Genomic DNA, 19488 nt, shown 5'->3' on the forward strand with positions numbered 1-19488 from the left:
AGACTAAAGTCCTATTAAAGTGGAATAAGCGCTGAGTAAGCAACAAAAAAATGCTGTAAGATTTGAGTAAAAGTGGTAGAAAACACTAAGAGTGTTTTAAGAGCAACCAAAATGCGTATATAGGATATTTAGTTCAATAAACGCAATTGATTTGCTATTATACAGATAAAGTGTGCTATAATAGCAGACGAATTGCTTTTATTCTCCTTTTTAGTTCTATAACAGCGAATAGAATGCTTTTACTCGACAAATTAGTGCTGTAAAGAGTGCGAGCTTGTGTGCTACATAAATTTAATGTAAAACAATTATAGTTATTAAACTACATCTCAATCCTTATTTATATTATCAAGTTTTTGAGAAATCAATATGTGATTATTTTTTCTGTTCGTGTAGCTACTCCAAAACATCATGCGCAACAAGCTTTATTGATAAACCCAAAGGCATTTTTACATAAACATTCATGCGCTGCCTATTTTCTTAAATTTGAAGACTAATTAATATAATTAAATATACTTAAAATATATTTTTTTACTGCCATTGTCCATATTGATAATCTAGTTGCAGTTACAGCTAACTTATTCCATTAAAAGTCGAGTAAGAGTGCTGGTCACCACATTTATAGCACAAGGTGTCGCCATGATAACAGGATTTAGGGTTCGCTTCGTAAATATCGTATAACAGCTCTTAATTACACTACAGTTCCTATACGAACGTTTTTAATTCTACTATAAGAGTTAGTCTATAAGCGTGCAGTAACAGCAGCAATGTTGCCATAAGCAATTCGATTGCGTTTATAGAGCTTTTATAGAAACATAAAAGAGCTGAGTAACGGCTGTATAAGAGCACCCAATTCAGCGAATCATCTATTCTACAGCTATTATACGACTGTTATAGATCAAACGATCGAATAACGAGTATTTTAGCCATATTCATTCAGCATCTGCTAAAAGGTGGAGTAAAAGGGCTAAAACATAGTGCTGTAAACGTTTATTCGACGTCCTTAAAGCACACATTAGCAAATATTGCCAAATAGTCGAGATAACCGCTATTATACGATAAATGGGTGTTTTATGAACGGTTACCCGGCTCTTATACGATTAAAGGCTGAGTAAAAAAATCCTTATTCGACTGTTTTGCTGCTTGGGTATACAGTGTGTAACAAAAATCAGTGATAATACTTTAGAGTGTACGTGTTCCTTGTAGAGAGTTCACCGTGAAAGTAGCAGCTCTGAAAGACGAAATTTTTTTTTCACTTTTGTATGGGCAAGGGCCCGAGCGTCACGAGTTTTCTCATACAAAAGTGAAAAAAATTTTTGGTCTTTCAGCGCTGCTACTTTCACAGTGAACTCTCTACAAGGAACACGTACACACCCTAAAGTATTATCACTTATTTTTGTCACACCCTGTAGATGTGAAAGTAGGTAAGTACAGTATCTAATATAAAGGTAGTTCCTTTTGAATAGTTTAAATTCCAATTAATATCATACGAGTAATATTGTTATTGCTAGAATTTTCTGGACGTTTCTACTTTCTATTAACAAGTATAATAATAATATATACTGTATATTTACCTGAATAATCATAATATTGTTATTCATTGATCGTGGTTCTTTAATAATAGTTGGGGAGGGGAAGAGGGGATTTCGGGATAAGCTCGAGCGTGTCAGATTAAGCTTGTGTAGGCTTTCGACGTGTGTCTAGTTATCATGGTATAGAAATCAGATTTCCCACGTGGTGGGTTAATTTTTTTTTAAATATTGAAATGTCATCGGATCTGTCAGATTAAGATAGAGGATGTTTAGTATACCCCAAAGAAGCTTCCATATAAAGCACTGACGATTCAAAGGTTAGGTAAGCCTGTAGGGACATTTTGAAATATAAAAAAATAAAGCTTCATATTTTCCTAAGTAAGCTTTGCAGATATTTTATTTTGCACTAAACTAAATAAGTTAGTCCTTGTTGGCTAAAATATATTTATTATCTAAATAAGCAATTATCTGAATATAATATTTTCTTTTTCAAAACTTTAAAATGGCTGCAGTTTTTGAACCCAACGCTATAATAAAAAACGCTCTTATTTTTTTATCAGTTTTACTTAATACCTACTACCTACTAGGTCTCCATGACGCTCGAGTGACTACACAATTACCACCTTCCCCTATATATACTATAAGCCCGACCGCACATTGTCCGAAATTTCTGATCAGAAACAGTTGAACGTCCGCGCTGTCTCTTACATTTTGTACTGAGCCGAGTGAGCTCGAACTCGCCGGAAGGATATTTCGGATAGTGTGCGGGGTGGCGGTCCGGCGAAATTCAACTGTTTCTGATCAGAATTCGGACAATGTGCGGCTGGGCTAAGAAGTTCCATAAAATAAAATATCCAACGCCATTGATTTAAATCTATGTCCGACATCCCTGCGGCAGGATTTAAAGCAAGTTTTTGATACTTGAACTTTTAAATATATTATGATAATAATATTATTCCGCTTATAATTAATATTAAATATTAAATAGCTTGTTTCTCAAACGGAATATAAAATCACCCAGCTTTGCTTAATTTTATACGCCAATAGGAACTATTTATCCATCAGTCATCACTATTCCGCCAAACTAGTCGTGGCCAGACGCGAAAAAGAGAAGCCCAAACGCGATCACAACACATATTTTATGATAAACAAAACATTGTACTTGGCTTCTGTTTAGTAATTGTGTGCACTAAGTGATCTCTTAACTTCTTTCGGCAATTGTTTGCTCTTAGTTCATTCGTATTTGAACTATTTTACTAATTAAATAATCGTCAATAAGATGATACAGCATGCGAATAAATAGCAACACTATAATAAGATGCGGAGCGCCTCGCTCGTATCACTGTGTGACCCGACGGCGACGACGCTGGCCGCGTGCCTCGATTAGTTTTTTTTTTATGAATTAGAAAGTGAGTGAAAATTAAAATGGTCGCGAAAATCAAAGTAGACTTCGAGGATGCTCTGACGTTGGCAGGTGAGTGCTTATTTGTAAGGAAAAATTAGAGAAAAGAAGCTTTTGGTGGACTTTTAATGGAAGTTAGAATTTTAATTTCCAGTCTAACGTCCTCGATAGGACTTAAATGATGTCTTGATGAGTCTTGTTTTCGAAATGTTGTGCGTAATATTTTTATAAAGTACGAGCTTTTACCCGCGGCTTCGCTCGCGTTAAGAAGTATTATTATATACAAACTTTCATTCCCTATTTGAACCCCTTGGGGTTGGAATTTATCAAAATCCTTTCTTAGCGGATGCCTACGCCATAACATCTACCTGCATGCCAAATTTCAGCCCGATCCGTTCAATGGTTAGGGCTGTGCGTTGATAGATCACTATGTCAATCAGTCAGTCACCTTTGAGTTTTATATATATAGATGAAGATGATGGATTTTTTAACTTAAATATTGATTAGATTAATAAAAAAGGAAAACAGCGATAGCAATTGGCATTTTTTTTTTTATTAGCCTATGCTGTCCCACTGCTGGGCAAAGGCCTCCCCCAGGGTCAGTCATATTGGGGGGATTTGGACCGTAAACTGCCACGCTGGTCCGTTTGCGTGTTGGCAGATAGAATAGCAGATAGCAATTGTCATAATTTCCAAAATAATTGTACTGATGTGGACGAGAGTTCTTTACCAGCTTAAATTAAAACATTATAAATTAATGACTGTAGGTATATAGTAGGATATTTCAGTTTTGGTTTAAAATATTGTGTAAGCAAGTCCGTATATTATTCAAAAATCGAGTTAATTCTAGATACCTAATAGGTAATTATGCCAAAATTTAAGAGAAACTCTAAAATAATAGCTACGAAACTTTGTAATCACAGCAATGCTTATTGATATAGGAAGTTTGAAACTAGTTATTGATTCGACGAAGTTGTTCGAAGACCAAATAAATGCGTATTTGTAACATTTGAATAAAAAACTAATAAAGCTGCTAAAATGAATTTAACGTACGAGCTCTTGATAAACTTGTCATATTAACATTTAGGGCCGGGGCACACCGAGATATTTTTTTTTGCTGAAGGCAGGTTAAGTAGCCCTGATGTCACTGCGACCCTTGAGGATCTATTGTGACTCCTTCGCACTAGAGTACCGTCCCCAATCCAATGCAGCTCATAAATTGAACGACGTGGTTGGGGTTGGTGCCTCGAATTTCTTCTGTGGATGAGTATTCGTAGCAACCAAGATGCCTGTTCCTGCTCTGTAGTACAGCAGGACAGTCAAGGAGAAGATAGGTGTCTCATCCTCCTCCTCGCAGAATCTGCAAGTCGTTAAGCTACTAACACCTATTCTGTTAAGGTGCTTATTGAGCTTGCAGTGCCCAGTTAGGCTTCTGGTGAGGATTCTTAATTGATTCCTAGCCATAACCCACGGTGAGCACTATTTTTGACAGTTTCTTGTTGAAGCCAGAAATTAGTGCCTTGGAGTGCTCAAGGCCAGGGGGCTCAACCCATTGCTTTCTGCTTAGTTTGCGAACCCATTCATCGAGCACTTGCTTTGTAGTACTGGGAGATATTCCGCAGACCGGTTCTGGACCATATTATATGAGACTGTCGGCCCCAAGCCTAGCCAGTTAGTCTGCAGTTTCGTTACCGGGGACGTTACTGTGGCCCGGGACCCATACTAGGCGTATTTTGTTGTTCCTTCCTAGCATGTTCAATGTCTCAATGGATTCCAGAACCAATTTCGATGACACTTCTGCAGCAGTCAGTACTTTAAGTGCAGCTTGACTATCAGAGAAGATAAAAATATTTTTATTATCTAGTGCCATCTCTAGGTTTTCTTGTAAGCAACCGATGATTGCAAAGACCTCAGCCTGAAACACTGTCGCAAACTCCCCAAACTGGCATGTTTGCCTATTGGTGGCCTGCCCCATAGAATCCGGCTCCCGCACGCTTGTCTTTCCTTAATCCATCTGTGAACCAAACTATATCGCTAGGGCGAACATCAATTGGGATTTTTCCTTCCCAGTCCCCCCTGGCGGATAAGAATCTGATATTGCTTCGAATCAAGGTGCATAGCTTATGCACCTTGATCATGACATCTGATGACATGCCTATGATGGGTGATTCACGAAGAGACTGTTCCAGCTGTCTAATTGGGGTGGAAGCCCACTTTGTCCTGCCCTGATCGCCGCCTTTCTGGCCTCCATCTGAACAAGCAGAGGAAGCGGAGTTAGGTTGATCTGAGCCTCGAGGGAACCAGTCTCTGAACGCTGTTCAGATTTTTACGTTTACTTGTTCAGCCTTTTTTTACACTACGGCTGTATATAGCCATAGCATTGCCTTCGGCCTAATACCCCATTTAGAGCTGACAAGCTTCCAACAGGAACCCAAAGCACATCTACCTTTTATCGTAATATACTCGATGTGCTTATTCCAAGTGAGTCCTTTGTCTAAGATTACTCCTAAATATTTGACTTCACTCGCAAACTTAATAGTTTTCCCGAAGAGTGTTGGGGGTCTTAGTCCCTCCAACTTCCTCTTTTTGGTGAAAGGTATCAAGACCAACGCCGAGATGCGAGGGCATTTAAATATTTACAGACTGTTCAATATTGACCTTTATATACTTATTCAACGGACCCTCACAATATAACAATATATTTCATTGAGCAAAATCGCGTTACGCAGCGTTATCAAAATATGCCGTGTTTTGTTTACGTATGAACTGACATTTGTGTTAACTACGTAATTCGCAATACATAATATCTTAAATACTAATTAAATGCAACAAGTGTGTAAATTGTTTTAATAATTTATTTTTTTATTAAAAAACATGTGCAATACTGCCCAAATTCTCTTAAGATACAACTAGTACGAATCTATCTACGATTCTACTTACGTTACGCTAGAATCTACGTGTAGCCCGTAACTTTGTGGGAGTTTAAGCACATACCACAGAAACATAATTTATTTTTCTGTAAAAAGTAGTTCTTGAGTGCCAGCTTTTTACAACTAGATTAGCTAGACTACTCTACGACTGTGCTTAATTTGATCAAGGTCAGTCTAGTGAAGTAAAATAGATATTTGACAAGACTACACCTACAGGCTACAACACCCAATCAAAAAGTATTCCTATTTTCTGGCTAATCACAATTAGTAACTTTTAAAAAGACAGAACAACATACGCAACGCCTGCAGCAGATCTCATACTTTTATTACAGACTGCGATAAATTGGATAAAATCTATAAAATTGCTTCATATTATTGATAGTAATAACAAATTAATGATGGAGTTAATTGTTTAACTTCTATATATAGTTTTAAAAATTAATAAAAATTAAAAGAGGAAAGGGCAAATAAACTGCCTTGTGGTAGTCTCTTTGCCCTCACTCTTTTAAACCTTTACAATGGCTCGTTTGTAAATAATATTATATAAGATTCCGGGTCCTCGATTTCATTTCGTCTAACAAAACAAGCAATATTAACCTTAGACCTTGACTATTGTTAGATGCCGGTTGAAATAATAACATGAAATTATTCAGACTTTTGAGGAAGTTTTAACAGGTTATATTTTCCCACACCCAAATATTTTTTTCATATAGTGCCAAATAATATATTTTTTTTTTTATTTACTTAGTAATTGAAAAGTTGAAGGCAATTCGCTTTTTTGATGTTTATTGATGTTTTTCGATTGTATCTATATTGTATATTTGCTGTTGCTATATGTTCTATGCTACGAAAAATAGACACTAAAGATGCGCTTACACGAGCAATAATTGTTCGGCGACGAGAATGGACCGATCTGGAGCAATAAGTGGAGCAATATGGAGCAATTTCAATAAATTACGGCAATTATTTCGGCGACATTGCATATCGCTTAATGTCGCAGATACGAATTGACGTATATCCGATGGGCTTGGAAATTCCAGGCAATTGTATTGCGCAATATTGCTGCTTGTTGCTGCAAATTGCTTGATGTAGTCGCGACGTCATAGTTGACGAGAATTGACTGGAATTGAGCAATTTTAGTTGCAAGAGTAAGTTCTGACTTCTGTGTCAAAAATTTTTTCCACGAGTTTACAAAATGAGACCCGAATCTAGAATACATGCCTACTTTACGCATGTATTCGAATCTCAATTTTGTAGGTATATAAGTACACTTGTAGGTAATTATTGTCAACGGTTTTATTTCGTTTTGAGTGTTATGCCACAGTCACACAAGTACTCACATACGGTTTCGCTCAATTTTAGAAACTGCAATCCAATATGGCCGCTGATCTTCCAGAATATTCCAGGGAGCGATATTAATTGTCTCCATTGGTTTCATTGAGTTGGGCGACTTTTGACACGACCAATTGCTAGCGCGCGACCGCTCGCACCGCAAATTGATGTTAGCAACAACGCGATCATCTAAAGTCCATTCAGTTGTAAACAAATACATATTAAAAAAAAATCGGCCAAGTGCGAGTCGGACTTGCGCACAAAGGGTTCCGTACCGTATAGAGCAAAAATAGGCTGAAAATTGTGTTTTTCGTATGGGAGCCCTCCTTAAATTTTAATTTTATTTTATCATAATTACTTATTAAATAATAAAGTGCACATATTATAAAGAATGTGTGAAAAATTCAAGTGCCTACCTCTTACCATTATTGATATAGAGCGAAAAAGGCCGAAAAAATCACGTTTGTTGTATGGGACCCTCAAATATTAATTTTATTTTGTTTTTAGTATTTGTTGTTATAGCGGCAACAGATAATAGGTACACAATCTGTGAAAATTTCAGAAGTCTAGCTGTAGCGGTTCTTGAGATACAGCCTGATGACAGACATAGACAGACAACGAAGTCTTAGTAATAGGGTCCCGTTTTTACCCTTTGGGTACGGAACCCTAATAAAGAATGATATTTCTGACTGCATTCTAATGAGCAATCTTGTAAATTTGACGATCGATCTCTAATGTACAAGATTGATCCTACTCAATCATCGGATAATATGATTATTAAAATAATAATAGTTTTAGGAAATTAAACGTTAATATTATTGACCTTATAAACCTTGATTGAAATTTTATGCATAAATTTTTATACGTGGGAGAGCCATGCTTTTGCACGAATGGGCCGGCTCGACCGGAGAAATACCACGTTCTCACAGAAAACCGCGCGCGCTGTGTTTCGCGTGAGTGAGTTTACCGGAGGCCCAATTCCCTTCCCTATCCTCCCCTATTCCCTTCCATTCCCAAATCTCATCCTTACCCTCCCCTATTACCCTATTCCCTCTTAAAAGGCCGGCAACGCACCTGCAGCTCTTCTGATGCTGCGTTGCTTTCCATCAGGTGACCCGTTTGGTCGTTTGCCCCCTTATTTCATTAAAAAAAAAATTGATTCAAGAAATTTGGCTTTAATTATTGCATTTTTCTGTAACTAGCTTTCGATTGCATTTCCGGTCGTGCAAATACATTCTACATTGTGTAAATTCAGGGTTTGGGGACTAAAGCATAAAAGTGTAATGGAAATTATGGAAACGTAATATTTTTGTATAACCCAGATTTGAGATATTTTAAATTAGACATATTTATAATAATGTTAGGATCTATAGTAAAATTACACTACATGACACTACGAAACGTAGTGATTATATTCTCTATGACACTACATACTAAAGATGTAAATTGTGTGTAGTGCTAGAACTACGGAAACCTAGACTAAAAACTGTAGCACTGGTATATGGTATAATATGGCATAATTATTAGGGTAATGAACTAATAAACTTATATTAAGGCAAGGACGGCACTGACATAACCGACTTTATAAGAACAGTAATGGAGATAAGAAGCTTATCAGTAGACCTACGTTGAATTTATAACTACAGTTTCTTCAGAGTGAAGCAACAACAAATTAATTTATACTGTAATGCCTAGAATGATGATTTAAATTATAAGATTATCCAGCACCTATAGGTACACCTACGTGAATAGAGTCGAACTAGATGACGCCCGCAACTCCGTTGCGCCAAAACTCGTTAATCGCGCAGGGACCGTACATTTTCCCGGGACAAAAAGTATCCTATGTCCTTTCCCGGGACTCAAAGTATCTCCATGCCAAATTTCAGCCAAATCGGTTTAGCGGTTTGGGCGTGAAGAGGTAACAGACAGACAGACGGGCAGACACACTTTCGCATTTATAATATAAGTATGGATAAAAGTTTAATAGTAATCTAATCCTGAGAGAAAATTGGTTAACATATATTTTTTTTTTAACCTTTATTTATCAATAAAAATTACAAAAACATGTTATACGGCGCAATATAAGCTTATACAAGTTTTACCATGCGCCGTCCATTTGGGATGTGGGAGCTAAGTCAAGCCCTAAATCACAAGCGAGCCAGCTGCTGATAATGAATTATAGATAGTATTAGATAGTAAATTTTAATTACATCAGCTATATTTTATTTATACTTACCATAATATCAAAATTATATTATAGACAAAAATTCTTCAATAAAAAATTTTGTTAAAGGTCGTACTTTTCCTTTCAGGTTTCGGCAAGTTCAACGTGGTGCTGACGCTGGCGACGATAAGTGTGATCCTGAGCATGACCTTCGAGATCTTCTCCGTGTCGTACCTGGTGCCCGCCAGCGCCTGCGAGCTGAAGACGACGGTGCCGCAGCAGGGGCTCATGGCCGCTGTGCCTGTGTTAGGTATATAACTACGAAAGGTGAGACCGCACTAGGCGACACTGGCACACTTCACAGTCAAATATTCTTCGTATGAAATCGTATGAACTAAGCCGCACCGAAGGTGAAGTGTCGCGTCGTTCCGTTGCTGCATAGTGTCGCCCAGTGCGGACTCGTGGGGTTGATTCAGACCACAACGTGACGCGTAAATACATAAATTCTTTTACATGGATTAGACAGATTCGCAAGACGTCTCGCGCAAGACGAGGCGATGCGAGGCGCGGCGCTCACGCAATTGAAATCTGTCAAATTCATACAATTAATGCCGCGCCACGCCTCGCCTCGCCTCGTCGCGTTGCGGTCTGAATTTTTGTATTTGCATTTCTATTTTTGTATGGATTTGACAGATTTTAATTGCGCGTGAGACCGAAGACGTCTTGCGAATCTGTCAAGTCCATAATAAATTTAGAAATGCATCTACGCGTCGCGTTGCAATCTGAATTGACACTTAAAGGGATTTAGAATACCTAATAATATAAAACTTATTCCTGCCTTAAAAAAATAAAATGGGACCATAAAATAACCAGTGCATGTTTTGTAATTTAACAATATTTATAAGTACAATCGTAGACCCGTGTAAATACTGCTCAGTATTATAATTTATACGGGATGTATTTGCATACGGTCGAGATATACTCGTATTACTGCACAATAGACAGGTTTAAAACATGAAATAGCACTATAGTGAAATCTGTCAACTTTGTACTAAAAAAAAACCACTGATCAATCAAAATCAATCATCATATGAAATCTTAGTATGAAGTTAATATAATATTACTATGATTACACTTCAAAATGAATTTAAAATGAGACTTGTAAGTTGCACCTTTAAAGTATTATGTAAATGGATTCAAAGGCTAATAGCAAATTAACCAATATTGTTGTTAAAGGTATACCAATATTATTTTTAGGTATAATCGCCACGTCGCACATATGGGGATATTTAGCGGACACCAGAGGTAGAACGACAGTTCTCGCCTGGTGCATGACATTAAGTTTCATCTTTGGATCTCTTAACACATTGGCACCGAATTGGATTGTGTTTAGTGTTTTGAAGTTCATCTCATCATCTGCGTAAGTAAATTTTTAACCTGTATGAAGTATTGTATTACTCTTTTTGTCAGTAACTTTAACAATTAGTTTACTTTCAGCGTCGCTGGTACATACGCCTTAGCTATAACCCTGCTCAGTGAATGCACTCTACAGTCTTGTAGATCTAAAATGGTAGCTCTAACAAGCACCGTCTTCGTAGGAAGTACAGCGACTATGGCAAGTAAGACCTTGACGGTAACTAAGCTGAATTTTTTAGTATATGATGTGTGTTGATTTTTTGTTTTTATGAAATCTTTTTAGCTCTTACTCTTACTTAAAATCTCTTACGGTTCTTCCTTTATTGATTTGAATTTTTACCTTATTTGGCTATTGTTTTCAGTCCTCTCCGTCCCAGTTCTTCAGTTGAAATTCTCTTACGACATACCAACTCTGGGCATAACCTTTAACTCTTGGCGTCTACTCAACCTGGTGTACGCGTTACCATGTGCGATAGGGACCCTCTGTATGTACCTGTCCTATGAAAGTCCGCGGTACTTGGTTATGATTGGAGACGAAGAAAAGGCTTTGGAGGTGCTGAGAGGCATATTCTCAATAAATACCGGAAAACCAAAAGAGGAATATAAGGTTGGCTATATAGTTAATTAATTTTAAAGACTTAAAACTGCATTGGCAACTGACATAATATGTTCAGCTAGCCCTTCCGATGAAGTTAGTTTATAAACTGCATCAAACAATGATTGGTACAGAAAAGTCAAAATACGTATAATTTTTAAAACTAAACTTTCAGGTTGAGTCAGTAACTCTAGGTGAAGAATCTGGCAAACCCACCAAAGGACTCATAGCATCAATCATATCCCAGACCGTGCCACTATTGAAGCCTCCTTTACTCAAGAAAACTATCCTACTCTCGATCATGTTCATCATAGTTTATTTCGGGTAAGTAGTCACTTTTTTGTCGTACGCTTGTTATTGCTAGTCGTCATTAGCTTTGTCCACACTGTGCCTTTTTCTGTTCGTCAAGGGCATGCGTTATAGCGCAGTCAACAGCGAACGTGAGGCATGCCCGCGACGCCTGCCCTCTGTCCGTATCCAAAACTTTCGCTTTGTTATTAAAAATGACAGTTGGCGTTGCGTTCGTTGAAGCATTCAATTATTGAATGCGCAAAAAGTTGAATGAAAGAAGATAACGAAAATTGAAGATGAAAGCGCATAGTGTGGACATAGCTAATGGCAGATATAGTTTTTACTGTTCCAGCATTTAATTAAAATTAATTGTTGAGACAGTCTCACAACTCAATGTGTGTTCATATTTTACTGAACTTTAGTTGTTACTGAACAGTATAATACAGTATAGCAATAAATAAGTGATGTCATACAGGATTAGTTACTTGCAACAGCTTGCAACATTACAACCAGGACGGACGGACGGACGGACGGACGGACAGACGGACAGACGGACAGACGGACAGACATCCGTCATGAAGTGGTGAAACAGGCCCTAATTATTGTACCTACAGCGGATAAATGGCGCTCCTTTTTTTCTTGACTGGTGTTATATGGGGAAATATTATTTTAAATTACTTTTCTAAAAAAAAATTAAAAGCACAAACATTTTTTTGGTAAACTTTGCAATTCATAGTAAAAAAGAAAATGACACCTCAAATAAAATTCATTCACTATAACAATTTTCGGAGGTTAAAACCTGCGCGCTGCACTATCTATAATATTTCTAGTAATTGGGCTTTAAACAATCGGTCAAATGATGATGCTTTTTAAATCTTACATTTTATTATCTTCAAAGAAGTCGTTCTTTGAACTGTTATCATTTATCAGAGATCACGTGTCAAGACGTGATCTTTGATTTTGCAAATTTTATAATCTGTTGATCATTATTTTTATTGTATTTTAATTTATGGATAAAACTAGTCTTTTGTATAGCTACTACTAAATATATAATAATAATGATACATGAGCATAATAATTTTTGAATTATTATTAACGTCGCGATTATGGCAAATTTCAGGATAAATCCTTTCATTGTGTGGCTGCCATTCATAGCCGATGCCATGATGACATCCATAAGGAATGGTGATAAGGATTTCAAGATGTGTGACATGATACGATCGTCACAGAATGCTACTGCTGTTGCAGTTGAGGCTGAAGTAAGTAAAAGTGGATGTCAAGGTACAATACTTTGACATTTTTGCATTGTAAAATATCTAGAGATGCTTATAATCCATGTAATAGTAACAACAAAACTTTAGTAGTTAGTATGACCAACATTGCAAAAAAATTAAAACATTATTATACATTTTGAAGAATTCACTAAAGAGCTAAATATGCAGCATACTTTTTAATTGTCTTTTTAGTTTTACCCAGTAAAATTACGTTAGAAGTAAATACCGCAGAATCAGATAAGCTATCTGACAAGTGACTAAAGTTTAATTTTGATAGTGCTCATTCAAGTTTGTTTTGTTTAATATCACAATAAACACGAGTATTATTATGTAGATTGGTATATATATATATGTATATATATATATATATATATATATATATATATATATATATATATATATCTCTTTTTAGAAATATATGAATGTTATAATTTAACAACTGTTAAGGCTGTCACACACAGAGCTGGTAATGTATATTAATGTACATTACATCCCGGGATATACATCTTTACATTATATTAATCTATTAAACACATAACAGGTATCTTTCGCTACAATGTATCTTTCGCTACATTTCAATGGTAGCCGCCCCGCTTGACGCACATTTCAGCTGCTGAGGTGTTATACAGGCTGTTCTTATATTTTTAATATCGTAAATCGTAATACTATGGACCCTTCGAGTTACTTGATATTAGATTTACTAGATAGTATATCAGAAAATGATTCGGATTGTGATTTTGATGCGCGCAAAATGTTACAATATGTGCTCATAACAGAACGATGTGAATTGAAGATATTTGATTGAAAATTAAGGCTCTGGGGAACAGACTGCCTGCAGGCTGCAGTGCCTGCTGTGAAGTGCTGTGCTGAGGTGGTAACACCGTGTGTCTCTGTCTATCATCTATACATATTATTATAAAATTAGCTGTCCCGAAAAAAGTTGTTTTGCCATTTAAAGTATTTCTACTTTATCAGTTAATACAAAATCTTACCCCCTTTTAATATCTTATCCCCTAAGAGTGGGGGGGGGGGGATTTTATTCACCAGATGCTAAGTTGGGAAACACAGTTAATAACATGAAGTAACTCCATTAATGAAAAAAGTTTGATACAAAACCGGACCCCCTCTTTTGTCTCCTTAGAGGGGTGGGGGAGGGGGATATATCTGCAAAAATCACATTCAAATCGGATCATTAGTTTTCTTGTAATGCTGGAACAAACAGACACACAGACAAAAAACTAACCACAGTTTTGGCTTCTATAGCGATGTAGTGAGTAGTGCTTACCTTCGCTTATTATTTTTTGAATATCTTTTAACGTTGTTCGTGGCGGCCAAAAAGGAAGATCTTCCGACCGAGCGAGATAGCATGCTTGGTCAGGCCGAAGCCCACTTTATATATATATATATATATATATATATATATATATATATATATATATATATATATATATATATATATATATATATATATATATATATATATATATATATATATATATATATATATATATATATATATATATATATATATTATATATATATATATATATATATATAAAGGAAAGCAACTTCCGTCGCCCATGGACACTTGCAGCAGCAGAAGAGCTGCAGGTGCATTGCCGGCCTTTTAAGAGGGAATAGGGTAATAGGGGAAGGTAAGGATAGAAAGGGAACGGAATAAGGGAGGGTAGGGAAGGGAATAGGGTAGGGGATTGGACCTCCGGTAAACTCACTTACTCGGCGAAACACAGCGCAAGCGCTGTTTCACGTCGGTTTTCTGTGAGGACATGGTATTTCTCCGGTCGAGCCGGTCCATTCGTGCCGAAGCATGGCTCTCCCACGTCTAAAAAATATATCTTGCCGTTCTACGAAACTTCGATAGCGCGATGCGGAAATGTTAGGCGAATTGTGGGTACCGCCACATCACTCCAAAAAACGGGGGAAATTATTTGAAAACGCTTATCTCGCGAACTACTGGAGCAATTTTTATGTTATTTGGCACAGATAAGAAGTAGAGCACGTGAAGGATCATATGCTATCGATTTTAATCATTTTTTCAGTGGCTATATATATTTTATACCCTTGCGACGCCGGGGCGGGTCGCTAGTTCATAATAATAATATAATCACAGAAATTTTTGAACACCCTATGAAGAGAAGAGATGTATCGTAATATACAGAAATATATTGAGATGTATTTAGATGTATCAAAATATAAATGTATATTTTCATATAGCTCGGTATCTTAAGATACGAAGATGTAAAAATATACATTATAGCTGCTGTGTGTGGTCTCCTGACGATTTCTATAGAAAGATGAATTGAGATGTATTGAGATGTATCGTGCTATAATATACATTTACATTACTTTACATTACCTGCTCTGTCTGTGACGCGCTTTAGGTAAAAATCAGGGATTCGGCTTAAGAATTTCTTATTACTTATTATTAGGTATCTAATAATAAATTCTTAATGTCGAATCCCTGATTTTATATATTCTATATTGTGTGGAGTCCAAAGAGTTAGAAATATTTTATTTTTTAACGGACATTTTGGCTTATTTTAACTAAACCTATTATTTTTTTATTTTCAGAATCAGGACTGTAGCTTAGACTCGTATGCAATGATGGCCGTCTTCGGGACCAACACTATACTGGCTACCTTGAATATTGGTCTCAGTTCGCTCATAAACGTCGTCGGAAGGAAAAGAATGTTAATCGCTATTCAGGTACTACCCAATGATTAATTTACCTATTCACCTTCTTAGTTCTTTCTAAATTCTTTTAAAATTTTTCTTTATGTCTATGGTACGCTCAAAGACCGAATGCTCAGTTAGCGGAAAAATAGCTCACAACGCGTTTTGGTCACAGTGAAACAGACACGACAGATCTTCCTTTGGTCGCCACGCATATATTTCCACATTGGTGACCCTCGACAGAACACGCCTCTCTTCATCAACATGACTCCCCGCCCCTTCGCACCGCGCCAGCCAACATCGCCTCATCGGGTACATCGTCCACTAGCCGCAATGTACCGCGGCCTGGGCGACTGCGCATTGGCATCATCGGGCTTTCTCACTACACCGACCGGTCAGCAAGCAGAGCACATCTCTCCTGGTCTGCACATAACATCGGCCCCGCACGGCAGCTATCCGACTCACTGGATCCCGTGCAGCAGCTCACAGTTCCAACTCACTGGGACTCACTGCAACAGTTCCGACTCACAGGAACTCTCTGGCACTGGCGACTCAAGCGACAAGACTTCAAGATTCGACCTCCGGTCTTCGGGGGGGAGTAATGTAGCGGTACCCACAATTCGCCTAACATTCCCGCATCGCGCTATCGAAGTTTTCTGAGCGCGTCGGTATATATAGAACAGCTGAAATGTATCAAGCTCGCTTCGGCCTGACCGGGCATACCACCTCGCTCGGTCGGAAGATCTTCCTTTAGTCACCACGCACATATTTCCACAGATTAATCGTCCATAGATATGGAAGATTATATTTAGATTGCCACGCGTACTATAAAATATTTTTTTCTGTTACTAAATTACTACATAACGTGTTTAAGTATCATTATTATTTATAAAATATCCATAATTTCATACTGTCCGTAATAAATAATAATATTATTACTGTCTGTCTGTCTGGCGCAACGGAGTTGCGGGTATCAACTAGTAGTATTATATTTAGATTATATTAATTAAAATAAAACTATATTTTTATTATTTATTGAGATCCGATTACTTTATACTAAAGAACAACATAATATGAAGTAACAAATTACTGAACACAAAATAATATTATTGTAAATATTTTGTCAATAATACTTATAATTCACTTAATACTATTAGGGATTCAAATTTTTAACTATTTTTTAACATTTTTTTCATTTACATTCTTAGCTCGCTCGATGTAATTTGTAATGTTTACTATATCTTACATTGTTTGTATCTTCTTACTTCATTGTCTTTCTCATGTAAGTGAATTTATGTAAATTCTTATGAGAATAAAATATGTCTTAAAACCTTAAACCTTAACATTTGCGATATTATGGTAAAAATAATTAATGTTCAGAACGCGTTATGGTCTTTTTGTTATTGCCAGAACGCTTCGTGGCCGTTTTCATTAGAACCACAACGCGAATTTCGCGTCGTGGCTGTTTCACTGTGAGCACGACGCGTTGTGAGCTATTTATCCGCTCACTGAGCGTTTCCGATCTTTGAGCGTAACATAATATACAACATTTATCTGTTTAACAATATAATATAACAATTCCCTTTTTAGGAGGCACATCGTAAATCTACGAGTCTAATAGATTTTGCCTCGTATTAATATAGCATTATACTTCAGTTGTTCGCAGGTGCGGCGGGTCTGTGCATCAACTTGAGCTCTATCTGGCAGCTCAACGCCGTCCTGTTGGTCGGCTACGTCCTCGCCGTTCTCAACTTCGGATACATCTCCACCATCTGCGTCGAAGTCTTCCCAACATACGTAAAGTGAGTCTCAGCTTCACTTTTATATCTATGTTTAGCCATTATAACTGCTTTTGGATGATATTCTATAACACTTACAGACGGTAGGTTAACCTTATCAATTTTATCACTAATATTATAAATACGAAAGTTTTTCCGTCTATCACCTGTTTCACTTCACGTTTAAACGGCTGAACCGAGATGGAGAGAGACTGCGAGACGGGAAAATCATAGGATAGTTTTTGTTGCGGAAAATGTTTCTGTGCCATTTTGGCGCAACGGAGTTGCGGACCTCACTTAATTATTTAATGAATGGACGATATAAACTTATTTATATAACTTATTTTTCAGGGCTATGGCAGTGTGCCTGACTCTCATGGTGGGTCGAGGCAGTTCAGTGCTGGGCATCAATATTCTAAAGAATATGATGGTGTCCGATTGCGAAGCAGCCTTTTACATGTTTCCTTCTTTAACTTTTGGTACGTTTATTGTTTAATTAACTTATGGTGTTATATATGCATACTTCCTAATATGCCTAAGCATGTTGTAAGTGTACCTAAGGCCTCTTCAGGGGATGAAATATATTTTTAAATAATTCTCAAAAAAGAAGTACGTGAAGTCTGTGAAAGGTTAGCGTGGTAGACTGCAGTATAATTAACTTTAATTAAGTAACCTAAAGAAAGTTATGATTGACTATTAAGTTTCTAAACATTATAAGTGATTATTATAACCAGAATCTTAATGATTTCTTAGGTTTACGAGAGTATTTGTCATTATATTACAAGGTTCGAACACTTACGGATTTTGTCGCGGAGCACTTTTATTAATCCCGACGTTAAATCCCGACTCGGGATTATTAAAAGTGCTCCGCGACAAAATCCGTAAGTGTTTGAACTTGTAATATAACTAGAATCTTCTTAATCGTTATTCTCGTAATAAAATACATTGCAATTTTTCACTGTTTCAGCCGGTGGCATATTCGCATTTTGCCTTCCTGATGGAGACAACAAAAAGCCGCAGAAAAAAGTTGATGACACCGAAACATGAAAAGAAATGGCTATCAAAATATTAGGCATTTGTACGTGTTTGGCGTAGGAAATACTCAAAATTATTATTATTTATAGTGTCTTACAGCCGATCTCGATATCAAGAGATGTCTTGATAAAATGTGGGACCAAATTATTTTTTAAGTAGTATTATCAGTAGAATTAGACATAGAAACATTACAAGTATTTAAATATTGTAAGCCCTGTATTAAAATAAATTCTGAAACAGCGGAAGCTTTAAGCATATTGCTGCCTTTGACTAGCATTTTAAAGTTTGTATTTTAAAGCAGATGTTATCACGAAATAATATATAATATTAAAATTCCAATAATTTGTAAAATTTAGAAGAATTACAAGATGACTGTTCTAGATATATAATATTATAAGAAACATACATCAGCGGCTCTAGACAAGTTTCAAGCGATTATCGTAAACGCTAACGCCAACACTACAAAATGTATGCGATTTGATATAAGTCATCGCTTCGCTAGCGAATACTAATGAGTAATGTAAAATCCCATACATTTTGTGGCGTTAGCGTTACCGTTTAGGATAATCGCTTGCCACTTGGCTAGCCCCGCAGTGATTTGTACTGGCGCGGGCGTTAGCGAAAATAACGTTTGATTATGCTGGAAGAGCACATGTCCACGGACATAATGATGCAAGAAGATCGACTTTAGGAAGATGGTCAGACTGCTTTAAAATTTTGACACATTATCATACATTATCTGTCATACTCTTCATTAAATTGAAGGTTAATCTTATAGCGTTTACGGTATGTAGAACTGTCCCGGGGCAGGGTGGGCCGAATGGATACGAATATAGCCGAAGTTTGAGTTACTACGTATTACTATAGTACTAAGTCTAATACTAAGTACTCACTTAGGGCCGATCTACACCGGAATGGCAGAGGCGAGGCGAGCAGTTTCAGTGTCATAATATGATTGTAAACTTTATCTTCATTATTGTAATACATAGTATACGTCCACGGGCGGACGTAGATTTCTCAAGCGATACTACGTATTACAATAATGAAG

General features: G+C 36.8%; 1 protein-coding gene across 1 annotated transcript; it reads left to right on the plus strand.

Annotated features, from left to right (window-relative positions):
* The first annotated feature begins 2926 nt into the window (after positions 1 to 2926).
* On the plus strand, positions 2927 to 18750 carry LOC121725275 (synaptic vesicle glycoprotein 2C-like). The gene is made up of 11 exons (XM_042112139.1): positions 2927 to 3003; positions 9506 to 9667; positions 10615 to 10777; positions 10855 to 10976; positions 11136 to 11380; positions 11544 to 11692; positions 12780 to 12918; positions 15526 to 15660; positions 17284 to 17429; positions 17757 to 17884; positions 18373 to 18750. Exons 1-11 carry the CDS (start codon positions 2955 to 2957, stop codon positions 18450 to 18452), a joined length of 1518 nt encoding a protein of 505 aa, XP_041968073.1. The 5' UTR covers positions 2927 to 2954; the 3' UTR covers positions 18453 to 18750.
* Positions 18751 to 19488: the final 738 nt, after the last annotated feature.

Source organism: Aricia agestis, chromosome 3, assembly GCF_905147365.1.
Source record: "Aricia agestis chromosome 3, ilAriAges1.1, whole genome shotgun sequence".
NCBI lineage: Eukaryota > Metazoa > Arthropoda > Insecta > Lepidoptera > Lycaenidae > Aricia > Aricia agestis.